This window comes from Taeniopygia guttata, chromosome 5 (genome assembly GCF_048771995.1).
Source record: "Taeniopygia guttata chromosome 5, bTaeGut7.mat, whole genome shotgun sequence".
NCBI lineage: Eukaryota > Metazoa > Chordata > Aves > Passeriformes > Estrildidae > Taeniopygia > Taeniopygia guttata.
The window spans coordinates 50,892,450-50,905,778 of record NC_133030.1 but is presented as its reverse complement, the minus strand read 5'-3'; the positions used below and the strand labels follow the sequence as shown (position 1 = coordinate 50,905,778).

The 13,329-nt window shown below is 36.6% G+C and overlaps 1 protein-coding gene across 3 annotated transcripts in view; it reads left to right on the top strand.

Moving 5' to 3' along the window:
- Positions 1-9,738, top strand: part of ATG2B (autophagy related 2B) — a 45,693-nt gene extending 35,955 nt beyond the window's left edge. For all 3 annotated transcript variants that reach the window (XM_072930381.1, XM_030274931.4, XM_030274930.4), the window contains exons 36-42: positions 431-635; positions 1,550-1,619; positions 2,532-2,614; positions 3,069-3,190; positions 3,378-3,532; positions 4,383-4,532; positions 5,311-9,738. In XM_072930381.1, coding sequence (XP_072786482.1) covers positions 431-635; positions 1,550-1,619; positions 2,532-2,614; positions 3,069-3,190; positions 3,378-3,532; positions 4,383-4,532; positions 5,311-5,541 — 1,016 coding nt within the window. In that variant the 3' untranslated portion in view covers positions 5,542-9,738. The remainder of the gene's footprint in view (positions 1-430; positions 636-1,549; positions 1,620-2,531; positions 2,615-3,068; positions 3,191-3,377; positions 3,533-4,382; positions 4,533-5,310) is intronic.
- The last annotated feature ends 3,591 nt before the right edge of the window (positions 9,739-13,329 follow it).

The window sequence follows — 13,329 nt, the reverse complement described above, 5'->3', positions numbered from 1 at the left end:
CACATCTAATGTCTCTATGTAATAATGTCTATATGCAGCTGAAGTGATACTCCTTATCAATTGCATTATCTGATGCAAAAGCAGTATATACTGAAAAACACATTCCACTATTAACTCTATTTGGATATTTCTTAGCAGCTATACTTCACCTATTTCTGTTGAGATGTCATGCTGAAATGCATAGGTGATGGAGCACTCTGCAGTACTGCCATTAGAACCAGATTCCTTATTTATGCTGATGCACTAACCTCAACTTCAGCTGCATGTAATAACTTCTATCAAAAACTGAGAGAATCTAAATATTGCCCTACTAATTCCTACTAATAAGAATTAGAATTTAATAAGGACGCAGTAATTGTGTAAGTAAAATCTTTCTGTAATCACTGTGAAAAATATGCATCACTTTACTGTGTGTAATTTCTGTTCTTAGTTAAAAAGTCTCCTGGTGCTGAAGTTACGTGTAGTTTGCCCAGGCATGTCAGCAGCCTTAAGGAACCAAGTCCAGTCATTTCTTTTGCATCACACAAGCAAGCAAATGAAAATGGTGGCATTGATTCCATGGATGTGGTTAATGGAGATGATGGTCATTTCTCACAAGAAACAACATCATACAGTGATCAGCCAGTATTTTTCAGGTAAACTTTTGTTATAAAATGTTTTAAGAAAGTGTGGTGATAAACTATTCAGACCTTCAGGCAAGGTGCATTTTTTTGTTTGTTTATTGGTTGCTTGTAGAAAGCGAATATATTTTTTTCTATCACTGGAAGGTCACCAGTGATTTTTATTAACTTTTGCACACTACTGTGCACAAGGAAGTAAAAATTAAATCTTGCCCCACAGAGAACCAGTAATGAGATGTTTTACAAGTGCATAAAAAGAGCAGTGTTTGTAGTTCTCATTGTCTAACTATAAATTATCTAATAAAATCAAAGATGTATATAAGGGAAGAGGATATAAGGATATATGGAAGAGAGGTATGAAATTAAGATATCACAAGAGAAACTCTAAAGTAGTCACTTTATTGGGAAGTGACTATCAAAATTGTAGTTTGTTATGCAGTAGTTTTTTTCATGTGCCTTCAGATGATAAGTGCCTCTAACAACAGATGTGTACTGTGGTAAGCAGTGCAGAGTTGTAATAGCAACTTCTAATAGCATAGCTGTTGTTCTATTTCACCACATATATTGCCAACAGAATTTTGTATCAAGTTCCACTTGCAAGACTAAATTTTGCCCACAAAATCATCATTTTGTGGGTGTTTGCTTGTTTTTCTTGTTTTAACATACTCACTTGCAGGATTAGTAGCACATTTGCAGGACTTTTAAATTTATTACAAATGCTAGCCTGAAATAGATGTAAATAAACCAAGAAAAGCTGAATTTGCCTTTGGAATTTATTCTGAAGCACTAACTCAGTAACAGAAGGATTTCTGTAAAGAAATGGGTGATATCCTATCCAGGAGAATGGGAAGCCATGAGTTTCATTTTGGAAGGATAATTTCATATCCTTTTCATGTTTCTCACTATAATATTTCCTTTGTATGTCCCAGAGAATTTCGCTTTACATCAGAAGTTCCAATACGGCTTGATTACCATGGCAAGCATGTTTCAATGGATCAGGTTTGTGTACAATGCTGATGCTATAGAACAAAAATTTGATGTTTGTTTTGATTTCCCTTCCCTGCCCCCCCATGAATGCTCACTGTTCATAAATGATGCGATTATGACAAATATAAAACACCCCCTTAGTTTTAGTAAAGCTTAACTTGTTTCACTCTTAATTGGAAAACTAGGGGTGGATCCCCACAGTGTGATTAATCCAGGATAGAACTTGAATGTCACTTGAATGAGCTCCATGATTGGCTTGAAATCATAGTGTATAGCTGCAATGCCCCTCAAAGTATGATATCACTGTCTGATCCCAGAATCATGCATTTTATTTTATTTTTTCCTCATTGATGCCAGAACAAAATATTGTTGTTTGTTCTCCTTGTTTCCTTTCTTTGCAGTCTAGTAACATATGGGCCTCTGTGGCAATGACAGAATCTATTACAGATTAAAAAAAAAATGCCCATGGTTCTTGTTAAAAAAAGCATTCTTTATCACACTGAGTTTAGAAGCCTATTTGCACAAGGCTTGTACTTTGACATGGCAAATCAGTAAGAAAATATGGAAAGCAGCAACTTCTTGAATTTGTCCAGATATCAGAAATCGAAACATGAAATATGGTAGCTTTAGAACACACTAAGGCCAGAACTATGTTTGCATAATTTATTATAGCTTATTATTTCTGAAGAAGTCCTCTCGTATCCAGGTGTTTTTCTTTAAGTAGCAAGTTAGGCTAAGTTTCCTTTTTTGCAAGTTTCCTTGTAACATGATTCATAGCACTTGCATTTGTAAGTTGCATTTGGGAGTCTGGGAGAGAATGTTTAGACAGAAGATTTGCAAGTAAGAGTTGAGATAATGAAGTAATTTCTTACAGGTTGTATGCGTTGAGTAAGTGTATGTGATAGCAAAATATTTCACTTACAGGGAACATTAGCTGGGATTCTTATTGGGCTTGCTCAGTTGAACTGCTCAGAATTAAAGCTGAAGAGGCTTTGTTATAGACACGGGTAAGTTTCTCAAAGCAAATTTTATCTTAAGATGCTCTTCTAAAATCCAGAATGCTTTTTGACTTTACAAATATTTCTTGATTATAGATTTTTTTCAAATATATAATTCAAGAACTTCTAACTCCAAACAGAATTTAATATATCTGCTGTATTTGATGATAAGCTCTGGATTTTAGTTTCATGTTCACTTCCTATGGAGCTGGATGTGATTATACATATAGTTTTGTGTGTATATATATACATATATGATCATTGGATGTGATTATATATAGTTCTGAGTTTTTTTTATGAAGCATATACAATTGAAATACTTGGCTTAGCCAACAGCAACAAAAGACATTTGAAGAAGTTTTCCTTTTGCTTAAATGACATTTTTACGTCAGTAAATAATGAATACATTTATCTTATTAGGAATTGTTTCTTTAAAAAAAAATAATAATTGTATTTACTTTAGTTTATTAGGTGTGGATAAATTGTTCTCCTATGCCATCAGTGAATGGCTTAATGATATAAAGAAAAACCAGCTACCAGGAATTTTGGGAGGAGTAGGGCCTATGCATTCCCTTGTGCAGTTAGGTAAGTTAATTCTTACTTCTGTTCAGCTACATATGAATGTGTTTGTTTCTTTAAAAACCAAACAACACCTTCTTCCCTCTCAAAAAAACCAACACAAATCATATTGCCTCCTGTTTTCACTTCTTTTCAAGGTATTCTGCATATCTAAAAGAATTGTCTGACTTTGTTGTTGTGTCTTCATTTTCAGTGCAAGGTCTGAAAGACCTGGTGTGGTTGCCAATAGAGCAGTACCGCAAGGACGGTCGTATTGTCAGAGGCTTTCAAAGAGGAGCAGCTTCTTTTGGTACTTCCACTGCGATGGCAGCACTGGAGCTAACAAACAGAATGGTTCAGACTATACAGGTAGAGTGTATTACTCCTGAGGTTAGATGTAAAATAAGAGGTGGGGCTAGAAAGTTCTCTGTATTAAGCTAATATCTTAATGCTATGGATTTTAGGTAGGGAGCATCTATTAAAAAAGAAAAGGCAGCTGTTAAAATAGGAGAGCAGAGGCTGGGCAAAGTTTGCAGCAGTCTGTGAGATGAGAGCTATGGCATCAAATGCAGTGATTAGAAAACTGTTAAAATACTGCTGAACTCCCAAGCTGCTACTTGTTTCTTAATGTCTTTAATGCATTACAATGTACAGTTTAATATGAAAATGTTCAGCTTCACTAAAAAAATCACTGATGCTGAGAAAGATGAGTACTTCATTGCATATGTGTTAAATTTAATAAATTTATGTTTCTTAATATAAAAAATACAAAAATACAACGAAAATACACTTTTACTACCTAATCTTGGAAAAATAATATATGTATATGCCTTAGCTTGAAGATATATAGTCAGAAAACGAGTGCTATTAATCACAAGTGGGATTATATGTGTGCTTGTGTGTTTGTAAGAAATTCCACTGATCAAATGTTCAGTTTCTATCTTGAGCATTTTATGCAGTTTAGAGGATGCCTTTGAAGAGACAACAATTAGGAGGGGAGAAAGCCCCACCCAAACATTAGTTCTTTCATTATGGAATTAATGTATAGTTAGAGCTGCACATTCCGGAAGTTCTTGTACAAAACTGTAATCTGATGCAAATGAATATTATTTGTGGAATAAGAATTCTTTTATTTCAATGACATCACCCTATTAGTAGTTAAAATTTACGATCAGGTGCTATAGCACTTATGTGTTTTGCATTTGCCCCTGATGTGCAGGCAGCTGCAGAAACTGCTTATGACATGGTATCACCAGGGCCTACCTTCATTGAAGCAAAAAAGATCAAACGGTTCCCCCGCCATCGCCTGGCTCCTCAGCCGGTCGACCTGCGAGAGGGTGTAGCCAAGGCCTACAGTGTTGTGAAAGAGGTGAGTGCAGAGGCAATTCTTGGGAACCAAAGTTAGGAATTATTTCCTAAAATGGCATTATAAAATAAGAGATGTTAGTTTAGCCTGAATGAATGGAGATTTCAGCTTAGAACAAAACTGTCTTCATCAATCATCATAAACCAACAGAAATCTTGAATGGAAATAGGAAAAAACCTAAGATGTCAGGCAGATGAGTGTGAATGGACTTGAGTGCTCTGCGGTTGGAATGGTTTACAATTATTCTGAGCCATGTAAACTTGATTTCCTGTGCTGTGGCATCCAACCTTCCCTTCCCTTTCTGCTCAACCACTATTGCAGTTACTGTAAATTCTGAGGAAGGTAGAGTTTAAGCATAATGCAGGATTTTAAAAGTGAAACCTTTCTCTACCATGACAGTGTATTATAAATTAGAATGCTGACCTGTTTTTATTTTATTTCGTATTATACTTTGTTAGTTGCACCTTATGTAGTGTCTGTGAAGTAAGGTGTCAGCTGAGTTTCCAGAAAATTTTGTCATTTTTTCAGTAGTTCACAGTACCCCAAAGATGCACAATATGTGCCACCATATGAAATGAAATAGTTACATCTCTAAGTCCATAGGAGTGTTATTTTAAGCCTCATTAGAAGAACTAAATCATATTTATATCAGTATTGCTTTACTACAGTTATCATACAAATCACCAAGAAGAAAAATGTGGAGCAGTTTAAAATTTCCCTTAAAAGTAGGAGAGGCTGCTTTTTCTTTTTTAGTATAATTGATTTCCTTTATTTTCTTAAGGGGATTACGGACACAGCCCAAACTATCTATGAGACTGCTGCTCGTGAGCATGAGAACAGAGGAGTCACTGGAGCAGTGGGAGGAGTCCTCCGCCAAATCCCACCAACTGTGGTGAAACCTTTCATTGTTGCAACAGAGGCGACCTCAAATGTTCTGGGTGGAATGAGAAACCAGATCAGGCCAGATGTGCGTCAGGAAGAATCTCAGAAGTGGCGCCTTGGGGAGGACTGAGATTGTAAATCAGGCTCAGCAGGCAGGTAGCAAGGCTGGAAATGCAGAAGAATGTCCTGTTGGCAGCTTTAGACGGAGCTCACTTTGTTTTGTCATGTTCCTCTCAGGAACAAATGAGGTGTTCCAACTGTTTCTAGGAAAACACCCAACCAAAAATATTTATGAAGTGAAAAGCAAATTGGTACGTGTTTATAATGCGTGTTACCAATACATTTGGTAGATAGTGCCAAACATAGTGAAGCATGCGCTGCCAACTCAGAGACATGCTTGCTCTGTTCCATTTACCATATTTTTCTTGGTAGATCTGACATCTGAAGCAGTAGCCTGTATGGTGAAGCTAAGTGGATTTTAAAGAGGTTTTCTGAGCATAGGTCAAAGAACTGCCTTCTATAAAGGGCTCTGCAGATGCTCTTCACTGACTAAAGGATAAAAGCTTTCATTATGGACATGAGACATGAGGCTGTCTAGTATGGAAGCAAATAAGATAATACTGTTAAATGGTCATAAACATCGCTTTTAACGTGGCACTTACAGCAAGGACAAGCTTGATTACCATTCAGAGTTTAGATTCAGTGTCAATACATCTATGAACAGAATTTGTTCCTAAATACTAAATACCTACTTTTGTGGGTTTTTGAAGAACCTGAATGTTGCAGAAATGTTCTGTTGTGTTGCACTTTAAAGGATATGGCCTGTATATTGTGCTTTTTTTATAGTGTGAATAAAATGTAATGTGCATTATCCTTTATGTGGTTTAGAAGCTTATACAAATTATTGAAAAGAGCATCATTTGATGATGATCCTACAGAAAAGTGTCTTAAATTTATTTAAACTCATTATATGTAAAAACTTTTTTTGTCTACTGTTACACTAATTACAATGCTAAAAATACCTACTCTTCAGGAAAACAGTTAATTCTAATTGTCACCAACAGTTTTTTGTAAGAATGAAAAATAATAAGTAAAAACAAATTATAATGTCATAGTTAGAAGGCTATACAGACTTTATTTTAGTAATCTGCTTTTATTTAAAGTTCGTATTGTTGTAAAGTTGCTGCTCTCACAAGATATTCTTAATTTAGATTGTGTGTCATCAGTTATTTGATAGTGAATATTTGGAGTCCTTTAATTGAAACTGGGAATGGGTGAGAGGTTTTTAAAAAAGGACAGCAAAACTTCAAAAATCCAAGTTGGTACTGACATTATTTACCATTTAGTAGGTGACATGCATCTCTGCAGAGCTTTACTAAGCACCTGACATTGCACCATTTTGGGGCAGTTGAAAGTCTTGGCAATAGATGTGCAATAATGAACTTTTTGTTGTCTTGTATTAGCAAAAACTGGAGAATAAAAAGATTCTTTTGAATACAAAAGTACTTACTTTGAATTTCAGTAGATTAAATGACTAGCCAGTATGTAAGTTTGTCATAGTTCTGTGCTAGTCAAAAGTGGAAATCCTGCCCATATGCCATGTGGAAAATCCCCACTGAAAGGGGGACATCAGATGCTATTGACCAGACTTTAGTCTCAAAGGGTGATGAGGAAGTATTTTCACTCCTTTTTCAATTAACCTGCCTCTAGCAGAAAGTTTGCTGATGGGCCTTAAGGGACAAGCAGGAGTATATGAAGGAAAAAAAAAAAATTGCTGCTTGTTCACACTGATACTATACTAGGTATTCCTGAACACCAAAGAATCTGGCTGGACAGTAAAGGTTTTGAAAATGTCCCCTCTGTTGGGAAGACTTCTGCAGTCTGCTTTATTTTTCATAAAACAAAGTTCCAGAAATTCCTGCATAGGGTGACAGGTGATATTATGAAGTTGCGTTTCAATTCACTGGAATCACTGCAGTTGTGGTACACTGTGAAGACCTGGTTATTTCAAGTAAATGACTTGCTGCAAGCAGGAGGAGATGCTTTTGAGAGGAAAATTATCTGCAGATTTAATAACCTAAAATATTTTCTGATGTAAAAATACTTGCTGTGCATACTTCAGTAATTAGAGAGCTCTGCTTTAGTGAGAGCTCAAAGCCATGAGCATTTTGCACAGGAATGAGTTTCCATGTTTGCAATGTGGCACCTCCTGAATGCCTTCTCAAGAAGTGGTGGTGAATCAATGCAAGTAAGTAGCAATGCACCTTTTTCATTGGGAATTAGTATACTAGTAATTAGCTAGTACTAGTAAATAGCTAATCAACTTCATCCACTTAATTAAAATACACTGCAGTAGCATAAATCTGCATATTTTCTGCCTTTCAAACACTGCTGAAAAGAAGCAGCATTTCAGTGTTCATTTCTTTTTCAATTCTGTCAAGATCTAATTGTATTGCAAGGTAATTAGAATATATTTTTATATGAGGGCATGATGTCAAGGTTAAACATTTTTATAGCGTGTCTCTCATTGTTAACAATACAGATTGTACAAATTTATTAAACTTCACTTTTCACTATGTAAACCCTCTCATTTCCTGCTTGCACTTTATTGCACTATTTCAGTGAAACTGATTCTAATTTTTTTTTTCAACATTTTATTTTGGAAATGGTTTTCTAATTTTTGGGTATATGTTCTGTATTGTTGCAGTGTTTGAAATTTATAAAACCCTAAATCACAAAACTTATCAAACTAGTCTTTACATTAAGATTAGTTTGCAGAATGTGTCGTGTAGGTCTTGACTTGTGTTTTAAATCAGAAAGTATCATGTATGAGAAGGGATTCATCAGATGCTCTGCTCAATACTGCAAGAGTTTTCAAGCACTTAAAAACTACACAAAATGAGATTAGACTCTGGACATATTTCCTGGAAATGGGAGCCTATGGATCACATTACTGTATTTTCCATTAGCACAAGGAGATTGTAAAGAATATTCTTGTACTTGAATTTTCCACTGAAATCAGTTGCTATAGATATGGGCAGTTTTCATATTTGTAGAGGCTTTAAACTGGCATAGACAATGTTCTAATTCTCTCCAAACACTCTAACACTATTACTGCTATTCCTGTTACTTGCTCAGCACCATCCTAATAGAACTGTCATCCTGGGATTTATTAAATATCCAGGTGTTAAATAATACATTGATAAGTGGCCTGGAAGTACCTGAAAAACAGACAGCCATCTTTTGTAAAACAAACCATTCTTGCTGAGAATCTTAGGAGTGACTGAGAGCAGCAAATCATCACATCAATGCAAAGGCACCTTCCATGTTCTTTCCACTATCTCTTCTAAATCCCGCTGGTTTTTAGCAGTGCAGTGTGCCCTATGTGTACTTGCCTAATGAACAGCATTGTCAGTGACTCCCTGGATAATCCCCGTGAGTTCATCTGTGCTTAAGGCACGTGTCTGCTTCTGTTTGCTCACTAAGTGGTTGATTGTGAACATCCATTGCTTGCTTTCATTTACTGTTCCTTAATTGAGTTGCCAAGAATGGTTTCTTAATAAACCAAAAAGCTATTCAATGGTTATGAACAAGGCACTCTTACCAAACATGAAGACCTGCACCTGCAAATGTGATACTGATTTTCCTTTGAGCACTGAAATGTATGCATTTTGTAAAACAATGAAATCCAAGAATTTGTTACATCCAAATCTTTTAAGTACTCTAAATGCCCCTGCAGGGTAAGTCAAAATGTGTGGGTATGTATGTCAGTTTGGATCTTAGCATGCACAGTTCTTCAGTCTCCAGGCCTCATGATTTGAGCTTCTGACAACTGTTTTAAGTTGCTCTACATGCTGAATCTTGTTTACAATTAAATATTAGATACTTACAAGTCAAATACATAAATACAAATCATGCATTTGTACTGGATTTCTTAACTGTAAGGTAGCTCAGACAGAAACACGGCAATTTGTGTATATGTTTGTGTATATTTTTTACATTTTTGCACTTATGGTAGTTTTGTGGTATTGTTTGTATATAGTTTGCTAGTGTAAAGAATATAATCTCATGAAATAGAAACCACTGTTGAAGGGAATTGACGATTTCAACTTGAGTTATTTTGCTTAAAGTTCTTGTCCCCTCAGTATGTCCTTGAGAATTATTTTTAACCATAATTTGTATGGCACCAAAAGCATATATTTTGGCCTATTAAAATGCTGAAAGGCCTGAGTGCAAATAGGTTGTCTGTTAAATACATTTAATGGAAAATCCCCCCCCCCCCAAATTTGTAACAATGCAAAAATAAATATCTTAATTTGTTCCTTGAGTTGGTTTTCTCTACCTTTGAATATAACTGACACAGAAAACAGTCTCTCAAAGTACCAGAATTAACTGTTAAAGCTAAGAATTGTACCTAAAAAAACCAAAAGTTTCACTGACTCAAAAAGAGAAAGTTTTAAAATTACACAGAGGATAAAAGGTGGGAAATTAATTAAGCTGACTCATATAACCTGAAACCACTGCTGTTGTACATCAAGAAAGATCTCTTTACCTGAATGATCAGATTTTGTGTCCCCCATAAACCTGTTGCTGCATTTAATTATTAAGAATGTATTTTTTATCTTTGCTTTTAGTGGAGGCTTGTCACACCCCAACAGAGGCTTTTAAAGCATCATCAGCTTCCAAACTTTGTGAAGAATGTAAAATAATTAAATCACTTTAGGATTCTTCTCTCATGCCCACTTCATGGGTGTTTAGTTACAAGCATCTGAAAAGAGATCTTAGAATTCTGAGTACTGGGCAACATTGAATTTTGGTGCTAGTGCCAGATCCCTGAATAATGTGAGAGGTGGAAACAATTTTTTGCTGTGTTTTGTAATGATGCTATAATTTGGGGGGTGAGGGGTGGTCGCTGTATAAGGCTGGATCACTATTCTGGCAAACAGAGACCTTCCATTTAAGAGGGGAGCTGACTCCCACCCTGTGTAGCTTCTCTTCCCCCAACCCTTTTTTGTTCATCAAGACCTCATGGTGGATTAAAGGAAAATATCTGAGTTCTTCGTCTCTTTGCAATACTAGGGTATACCAGGGATAATCCTGATGTCTGAAAGTTAGCCCCTAGACGAGCAGAAGACAGGACACTCCAACTACCTGAGAATTTATGGAAAGCCACAGGGAAGTCATACCAACCCAGAGCAACATGAGCTGGTATCCTTGTTCTCTATTCCTAGTTGAGGATGAACCAGGCTCACGTGTTGTTTTATTTTCCCCATTAGAGAATTTTGCTAGCAACATTTGAAACGTGGTATTAAATAGTGAGATATTTTCTGCCAATTTGTATTTCTGGGAAATAGTATCTTAAAACATCTCTATTAACAGAGATTATAAAAGTAATAAAACTGTCTTTTTGTGACAGGTAATGAGGTTTCAGAGCTATTTCATCCTGAAATAGAGTGATTAGATGAAAGCAGAACTTAGTGAAGGGCTACAGTGAATATTCACGGCCCTACAGGCAAGTAAACAGTTCAAGTTTCTTAGGTGTTTGCTGTGAGGATTTGAGAGATATCTATAGTATAGTTCTGTTTTCAGGCTTTTATTTGTGTATCTAATTACTTGCTCATTTGTTGATTTTTTCTTTCTTAAGAGCACGAGTGTTAAATTTGGCTCTTGCAGGTTGAAGATTAAGTAGGGAAACTTCCAAGGAGGAAAAAAGATGTGAAACCATTAGAGCAGGAGGAAGGTTACCTCAGTTTTGGAGATATGGCACTGAATTCAGTAAGATGTAAGATGGAACTTGGTCCACTGTAGCTCATGAGCACAAAAATGAAATAAGTAGGAGCTGTTTCCATTGAAGCCTTTAACTTGTACCTTTAGACTTCAACACTTGGTTGTTGTTTGGTTTTGAAGATTTGTTGGTGGCCCCAACAACTCCATGAATCTCCCAGGATGACTTTCTTTTTTTTCCTTCTTTTCCCTGATGAGTTTGGAAATGCTTCCTACTGTGTGTACAACAGTCTCAGGGAGACTCAGGTTGTGAGTTTGAGGGTGTTTGCCAGTTCTGCACTGGCAGTCCTTGGCCAAATGGCAGGTGCAGGCACGGTGAGCTGGACCCCAGAAGGTGAAATGGCACAGGGTATGCTCTGAGAGTGCTGATAAGGCCACAGCATGGGTTTGTCTTTGCTGAGTATTGTACAGATCTGGATTCACTGCAGCTGAGGGAAAGATAGCACAGAGACCTGCAGTGGTCAACGGAGACATATGCATAATACTTGGTACTGCGGATGGAAAAGTGATAGAAAAGCAGAGTATGCCATGAGAGGATGGCAAAAGTCGTGCTCAGTTTTATAAGCAGATTATTTATATCAATAGAAGTTTTAAAGTTATAATTTCCAGTATCATTTATCTCTTTAGTAATATTTAACAAATCTGAAACATTTCCTATTTTGTTCAATAAAATAAAATGCTGCACCTTCTTTATGGCTTGTCTCTGTGTACTTAGTGCTAGAATTGTCTTTTAGAGCCCTAAAAGTATTCCTTTTATTTTAAAATATGTCTTTATTTTAGACATGAGGCATTGTTGCTCCAGTTCCATTTTCTCCTGACCTTTCAATTACTTTGTTGTAATAATGTTTGCTCCTTTTCTTCTTTTCTTTGTCTTGTCTCTGAGTACTTACTGTCCTCGGAACAGCTGACAGGCCAAATGCAACAAATGTAAATGAGGGGGAGCAATTATATAAATTCTGTTAGAGAGTTCTCTTCTCTTTTACTTGATAGCCGAATTCTCTTTACACCAGCCAAAAGTACTGTCCCAGGTCATGGCTTTTTGGTTTTGCTACTGTTCTTTCCTAAGAATTGTAACTTCTTGCCAAAAAGTTACAATTCTTAGGAAAGAATTTATTCTTTTCCCAACCAGAGGTATGCCCCTCCAGGTACACTTGTCAATACAACGGAGTTTGACAATTCATTCAAAAAGAAAAATTACCTGTGAGTTTGAGAAGATCCATTGACTTGGGATTGTAAACTGGGCTCTGTCTCTTCACAATATCTCACAGGGACTGCAGCAATGACAGGAGGCAATTACAAGGGACCATGTCCCACTACATTAACCATTAATGCTTCTACATCGTTGCCCTGAGCCTCTCGTATAATTTAATGTGAAGATCCATGCTGACGTTAAGAGAGAGGGTTTTCAGATGCAATTTTCATCATAACCATCTTGCCTTGTTGTCCTCGACCTGAATTTTTACTGATGCTGCTTCCTATTAAGCGTGAAGCCCCAAGAATAGTTTTAACAGATATTTGTGAGGATGCAGAAAAAGCAAGGAAGGTTGATGAATAAAGTTGAGCAATGTTGTAATTTCTGCCACCCCTGAGATTTGCTGGTAAGTTCTTTGTCTTTGAATTTCTTGATCAATCCAGCTACTCCGGGAGCAATCACTTGAATTTAAGCTTGCCATGCAGACAGGATAAAGAGACAATAGATTTTTCAGAGTAACATTGAATATCTGAAAAATGTTTGGTTTTTTTTTTGTTTGTTTTTTTTCCTCACTACACATTTTAGGGGTAGCTATTCAAACACGTTTACTGGAGTCCTCTTCCTGTTACTGAGTAACAACTCTTGATACTTGTTGCTTTTGCAAAACTCATCTCTGCAGCAAAGTTAATGTAGAGAGAGAGTGGGGTGAGTTCAGCTGCCTGAACAGAGCCTGCTAGCTGAGGAGGAAGCTGGGTGTAAGCATCCATCCATCCTGAGGAACCACAGAGGTGTTTGTTTCCAAGGCACAATCTCTTTCTGTTCCTGTTTGTAGGAAAACCGAGCCTTTCTGAGCTTCCCCTGTATTTTAGGGAACCTACCCTGAGTGCTCTGCAGTGCACCTGGGGCAGGGCCATCAGGTGCGGGGAGTGGCAGGCACTCAGC